The sequence below is a fragment of the Nanorana parkeri genome, unplaced genomic scaffold, assembly GCF_000935625.1.
Source record: "Nanorana parkeri isolate BGI_ZX_2015 unplaced genomic scaffold, ASM93562v1 scaffold780, whole genome shotgun sequence".
In the NCBI taxonomy this organism is placed as follows: domain Eukaryota; kingdom Metazoa; phylum Chordata; class Amphibia; order Anura; family Dicroglossidae; genus Nanorana; species Nanorana parkeri.
In genome coordinates, this window is record NW_017307048.1 from 38,747 (window position 1) to 45,947 (window position 7,201).

General features: G+C 46.0%; 1 protein-coding gene across 1 annotated transcript in view; it reads right to left on the bottom strand.

The window, feature by feature from the left end:
• The window catches only part of NFKBIL1 (NFKB inhibitor like 1), an 8,419-nt gene extending 2,677 nt beyond the window's left edge, over positions 1-5,742 (bottom strand). The window contains exons 1-4 of the mRNA XM_018564786.1: positions 5,664-5,742; positions 3,517-3,801; positions 2,089-2,201; positions 564-690 (exon numbers count right to left, since the gene is read on the bottom strand). Of these exons, the coding sequence (XP_018420288.1) occupies positions 564-690; positions 2,089-2,201; positions 3,517-3,790 (514 nt within the window). The 5' untranslated portion in view covers positions 3,791-3,801; positions 5,664-5,742. The remainder of the gene's footprint in view (positions 1-563; positions 691-2,088; positions 2,202-3,516; positions 3,802-5,663) is intronic.
• Positions 5,743-7,201: the final 1,459 nt, after the last annotated feature.

A 7,201-nucleotide genomic window follows, 5' to 3' on the forward strand; every position in this document is an offset into this window, starting at 1 on the left:
CCTCAAATCATCTCTGAATTGGTGCTGACACTGTCCTTCCTTCTGGAGGGGGGCTACTTTTGTTCCCCATAGTCCCTGTGTGTGTTGTAAAGTAGTCACCACTCCGAGCTTGCTCCTGTGATGGACTACACTCTCACTACAAATTAGTAAACTAAACTTGAGATTGTAGTCCATGATGGGAGTGAGCTTGGAGCGGTGACTACTTTACAACACACACAGGGACCATGGGGAACACAAGTAGCCCCCCTCCAGAAGGAAGGACAGTGTCAGCACCAATTCAGAGATGATTTGAGGATCTTCAGCCGAGTGATACACAAATAAGATACATTTTTGTTAATAGTTCAGGTACTTGAATGTATTTTTAAGATTTAACTCCTGAGTTTAGTGTCACTTTAAGTGCAGAATGTCTGTTTTTGGCCAACACAGCATTATGAACCGGGCTCAGTGAAAGCAATGTATTTATAATTGTCATTGTGTTTGGGCCTACATTGAGCAACAATGCTCACTGCTGTGGTGTGAATGAGCCCTTAATCAGATGTTTATTGAGCCATCACTGTACTCACCATCATATTGCCCAAAGATCTCCTGGTATTCATCCATACCCTCTGCAAAAAGCTTCTCTCTCCACTCTGATGTCTCCTTAGATGAGGGATCCGTGAACGGGGAGGTCTGCTGTTCCCTGCTATGTCTCTCCTGTAAACCCAGAAAGAAGTATTTTAAACCTAACTCCAGCCAAACACTTTTTTGCATAGACTTTGGGAGACTAAAGGCATTTGTCAAGTTTTCATTGCTGGCTGTGACCCCACTGCAGAGATTTGGGAGAGATGGACACAAACCGTAATGACCACTTTCCAAAGGTTTTAACTCTTTACTGAAAAAAGGGTTAGTTACAGTCTGTGTCCCCACTGGGGAGAAACAGAGATGAAGAGAGGTGAAGGCTTCAAGGGTGTCATCCCGATCCTTGCTTTACTACCTAGGAATTTCCATGACCTGCAGCAAGTCAGTGTTCGCTGGCTGCATGTGTGCTTTAGGCCAGTGAATAATGAAGTCGTTAATATGGATGAGCTTAGGTTCGGACCAAACCCAGTCCAAAACAGAGTTCTTCCGAACCTGGAAGGAGCTACTCCCGAACACAAAAGGAAGCTCCTTCCTTGCTGTCCAATCAGCTGCGGCAGGGAATTCCCCTTGACGGAAGCAAAGCGTCATTATATAGCTACATGCCTATATTTGGTAAAGGACATGTGGCCATATACTTCCTTGTTCAGGGGAGCTCAGGTCCAGACTGGGTTTGGGCCGAACCTGAGCCTATCCCTAGTAGTAAATACAAGATACAGACAACAGCTCTGAAGCTTGCCGCTTAAAAAACAAGTTATAAAGACCAACTCCCATAGTTCCATTCACACAGGTTCACTTTAAAGCCAAAGTGAACTTTCAGTTTACATTCCAGAGGAATAAAAAAAAAAAGTGTGCTAAGTCTGAGTTTCTTTTCTATAGAAAGCAGCCATAGTCTGAGTTTAAAAGTCTGACTCTAGACAACAAACTGCAGAAGGACTATTGCTGTGTGGAAGCAGCGGTCTCTCTGCAGAAGCCCAACACACCACCTGCTGAGTCAGAGCTCTCCAATAAACAGGGAGCATGAGCTTTGCTGACTGGAGAGCTCTAGATCTGACTAAACAAGGGGATGAGTCTCATCTATAGTCAAATCAGCCTAGGCAGGCTGGTTTTCAGGGAGGTGCTGCCAGATACCCATTTAGCTCTATAAGCACCTCCCCCAATAACCAGCATGGTTGATTTCAGAGCTGGGAGCAGACATTCACCCTGTGTGATACATTATCTGTGCTCCTGAGAATGACAGAGTCACTGGGGGGATGTGGGTCAATCCGAAATGTATTACATCTTTCTATTGCCTATGCCTCAAAGGTGGAGCGGTCTCTCAGGGGTGCAGTCATAGGACATAGTGGAAAGAGGCATGGCTCATCATAAGACTAAATTGAATATTAAATCTCATAATTTAAAAATCCAAAAAACAAACCGATGCTTCTAGGACCAATCTACAGTTCTGTATCCCTGGCAAAGAGAACAGATTACCATGAGGTCTTCTGCCCGGCGAAGGATTTCACGTGCCGTTGTCCCTTGCTTGTTTGGAACGTCCATCGTCTGCGGACAACGTTTCAGAATTGGAACGCACAGGTCCGTGTACACTGAGGAGAGAACATGGGGGGATGAGAAGGTCAGAATCATAACAGTAAAAGGATGGCTGGCAGGAAGAAAACAATTAGCAGGCAAACGGAAAAGCAACATATCACCAAGGCCTTTCTTTGGTGATCAGCAGAGATTTCTCTGAGAACTGTTGAAAGCAAAAGAGAAGGAGGAGGGAAGCGTTGTTGTGGCTGTAGCGCCCTGTAGGAAGGAGTGCTATTAAATGTAGGTATTCTCCGATTGTAATCAGTCTGATGCTGAGTTGTAGTCTACGCTCATCTGGTTTCCCCTAATCAATCTGTCATCGTTTGCATCTGTCTGCTGCAGAGCAAACAATGCGAGGTCACTATGGAGTATGTATGTCTCCCTAGCCAATCACTGGGAGGTTAATAGCCAGTGGTGCATGCTGGGGAAGGAGATAAATACTTGGGGTGGATCATGTCAGCTCTCTCTTCCTCCCCCGGGCCCTGCTTGGGGGAGAGGCTGCTATGCTATGGACTGTCTGAGATGGCTAGGCCTGAAGCCTGAGGACTAGCCATGTGCTTACACTGAGGCCGGAGTCTGGAAGGCCCAGTGGTTACTACTGATAACAAGGATAAAGATGACTGGTGACTTCTATCCCCAGTACTACTGCACCAGGTATTCTTTGTGCTGTGAACGGCCTGCATGATCCTGATCCTCAACCTCTCCCCCAGAAGTTCATCAATAAATGTTTCTCAGCATCATACCTACTGTCTGGACTTCGCTTTCATCGGTCACCATAGAGGGTGGTAAGTGCTAATGGGTGAAGTGAATCTAAATAACCTTAGACATGAAGATTACCGAGCCTCGGTAAACCGTAGCAACCAACCCTAGGAACAAGGTATTTCCCATTCCAAGGTGTGCTGGTGGTTTATTATTGAGGTTCATCACAGGGAGGCCCGTTGCATTACTGTATGCTGCTCCTGAGTGGGTGCGCTACACAGCAAAGACAAAATAACAACACATGTGCACAAGAGGAAGCTTCTGCATACATAATGAAGAAGCACAGCTTCCAGCTACCCATAACACTCGGGAGATTAGCGGACTTGAATACTGTCTTAACTGCAAAGGTGGAAATACACTTTAAGTTGGATCAAACAATTCATCCCCACACAGCTACCTCCTCATGTATCACTTCTCCCTCCCTTTAAGATTGTAAGCCCCCAGGGGCAGGGCCCTCCTTACCATCTTGTATTGAATTGCGATTGTAATGTCTTCCTATTGTAAAGCGCTGGGCACACTGTTGGCGCTATATAAATCCTGTATAATAATAATTGTATTGGGAGCTCTTCTCACCTCTCCATTCTCCCTTCTCCATCTCCCGAGCTGCCACGTGCAGAGCGTTGTTTCCTGCAGCATCGCACTGCATGGGGTCAGCACCTTTACGGAGCAGCAGTAGAGCGCAGGCATTATCGCGTGTTAAGCAGGCAGCGTGAAGAAGGCTCTGTCCCCCTGGCAGAAGCTGGTCGAGCTGCAGATGGCGGCGGTGCCGGCGAATATATGACTTCAGTCTCAGGACATCTCCCTTCTGAATGTAGCGTAGCGCCCGCAGTTCCCGGTGGAAGGACATGAGACCTACAGCAGAAAGAAACAGAAAATCAGTATATAGGGCTCATGCAAATGGCCGATTGCGGCCACACAATGTATATTCTGGTTTATTTTCTCTGCCATGGAGCCACAGATGCTGCGTACAGCCTCCTATAGAGGTCAAAAGCTGCACGTGGCTGTACGCAGGGATACACCGGACTTGTAAAAACACACGCATGCATACAGATGCACAACTCTGAATGCAGTCTGTGTTTGGGGTGGTATGTCCATAAGTATGTGTGTGCTTGTGCAAGTCCATGTATCTGCGCACATACAGCCGCTGACTTTTATAGGAGGCTGCATGCATTACATGCGGCTGCTTGGCTGGGGAAATACACGTCGCACATCATTGGTTGCTAGGATACAAGTGGCCCTGGTTTTGGTTTGCTTAAACGTCCCCCGAACCCAGATGTTAGCTGGATTCAGTGAACATCCAAGCAAACCACATCCAGGCCAGTTCACTCCATACCAGTGTCTGGGGGATAGATGCATTTCCATACAAAGTGCACTCACCTTTCCCAAAAGCTGCCCCAACCCCACATGTAAACTTCCTTCGCCATTGTACTTGCTACCTCCGCCCTTTATTTAGATTCTGCTGCCAACCTTATGTGCGCCGGTCATGCAATAGCTTTCCATGAGGTTCTATGCTGTTGTTCCCACACCAGCCGGTGTAATGGGCGCGCAGTCCTGGAGGCGGTGTAGCATCATAATGCTGGCAATGGGGAGCAGTCACTGGTCAGCCAAGTCACATGACCCCCACTGACAAAACTGGAATCTCTTCTGAGCCTGCTTTCTTCTGGGGGACCGCGGGTGTTGTGAGTTAGTTCATTGTTTTGTGAAAAGGTAAACATACCCTTTTTAAAAGAGCGGAGGTTGTGGGAATGATTGCAAGTTCGGTATACATTGTCACATAAGTGCTCTTAGCTTTGAAAGTATGAAAAATGAGCAACAGCCAAAATGTTTGTGCTATATTTTCAGCTTAAAGTGTATCTAAACACTCAACAAATACATCACATACTGCAGATTACCAGTCCTTAGATGTAGTGGCTGCATTAGTTTTCTTTTTCCAGGCTACTTGTCATCTCTTGCGGAAGCAAAAACAATATTATGTTCCATCCCCCCAGCAAAGGAGATGAAAAGACAGACATGTTAAAGGTCTCATTCACACTAAGTGTACACATCCGTGCACCGTGTACGCCTGGGAACAGCCGATCCCGGCAGGGACAGGTGCTGCGTGTGATTGCACACAGCCGCCTGTTCTTCCCTATTGGAGGACGTGGCTGTACGGTGTCATACGTGCGGGCGTCCGTCCTTGGACGCAGACAGGATGGATCCTGTCTGCGTCCAAGTGCATGCACCCGTACCCTCACGCATGTGCAGTTCGCGTGTCCGTATGGCACGTATATAGGGAAGGAGGAGGAGAGAAGTGAGCGGTCACTGCTGCAGAACCGAAGATCGGGTGAGTATTTCTTCTTTATTTTCACCCCTGGAGTAAAAAGAAGAGTTAACCCTTGCTGTCGGGGGTGACCCCACTGCAAGGGTTACCTTTTCAGAATCCTGGAGATCTTTCATCCTGCCTAGGGTGACAACTATGGCTCCCTCTGTAGATAAGTAAGCGTTCTCACCTTTGGGACAGGAAGTGTATTATTTGATGGTGCACCAGGTGAACGCAAAGGCAACAAAAACCTGAAAACGAATGCAGCCACAACATCTAAGGACTGGTAAGCTGGGATAGATTACATTGTTGTGCTTCAGTTTAGATATACTTTAATTCTCTTTTAGTTCCAGGTTTCTTAAGCAACCCCTACGAATTATTATCCAGCGTTCAACAGGATGTGTCTGTGATCAGCACTCACCCTCCTGTCCGCTCCAACCAACGATATTCACAATGATTTACTCTCTTTTCATTCCTGTGCACAGAGAACCATGTTAACAGACACTTCCGGGTGTACTAGGAGGAGCCAAACATCCATCTCCTGTGCACTGCATAAGTCTCCCCACAGCAACAACGTATTGTTTTTTTCTGTCCGGGTGGTTTCCTGTTTTCTATAAATAAATAGATTTCGCGTGTCATTCTTGCTTAGTAGTCCAGTCTCTGATTTCCACTAAAAGTTCCTTGGGTCAGGGTTGTTCCTGGAAAAGTCCTTTTTCTGTAAGGATTTTTATGTTGGTGGTTTATAAAGGTCCCCTGAGTGAAGACCCTTTTTTTTTAACCTGTTTTTTTTTTTTATTTGTTTTTTTTCACAGAAATGAAAAAAAAAACATACAATGGAAAAAAAAAGTACATTTCAAATATAATAATTAAAATACTACAAATACACCTCACAAAAAATAATATTATATATTTTAATCAAATTTCACCTAAGGATCCGATTCAATTTTGCTCACAACTTATTAACAGACAGAGAGTGGCTGAAAGAGGCTGGAGGTGATCAGCAGAACTGAGATGCAACACACAATGAAAAAAAAGAAAAAAGATGAAAATAAACATTTTATATAAAAAGGCAATTGCTTGAAGCGGACCTTTACCCATATCTTTAAAATTACAACAAGCACACCTTTTAGAAATGTTTAGTAATGACAATCTACAAACACATACTTCTAGATCATTGCCGGCTTTGTCTTCTTTGCATTCCTTATTTCTCTTTTTATCCCGTCTTCTGACAGTGGCCATGTTTACTGAGGGCAGATTACTAGTTCTGTGCTTCAGTTTAGCTATACTTTAATTTAGCTTTACTTTCTTTAGTTCCAGTTTTCTTAAGCAGCCCCTACGAAGTATTATCCAGAGTCCTGCAGGATGTGTCACACCCCCCCCCCCATCCCCAATGCTGCTTTCAGGACTTACCTTAAGGCCTCATTCACACCAGATGCAGTGTGTTTCAGCCCAATTCTGGCCAGAACGCAGTGCATCACATTGCGGCAGGCTCACTTTTTTGTGGGACAGGAGGGGGCGTGGCGGGCCATTGAAGTGAATGGCACCGTAGCCACGCCCTCCAGCCGCAATGCGATCGGCCGCACAGGATCGCAAGGCACATTATGCCTACGGCCCGGTGCGGTGCGACCAACAGGCCTTAATGATGTCTGTTGGTCATCTTCTTCCACTTGTTTTCAGTAATCCCTCCAGTGTGGTGCCGTTCTCTGATCCTCCACAGACTCCTCTTGTCCCACGGTGTCTGTCCGATGTGCACGCTTACGGCTGTCTGCATTGACTTACACTGTGTCTCTCCTCTTCTCCCTGCCGAATATCTCTACTGCGCATTGCGCCCGCTCTCCTCCTCCTGCACGGCTGTTAGAGAAGCTTTGGATCTATAGCCGGGAGGGAGCGGCAGAGACACAGGTAACTTTTTACCTTTCTGTTAACTTTTTTAATTTTGTAAAAATGTTTTTGCATATA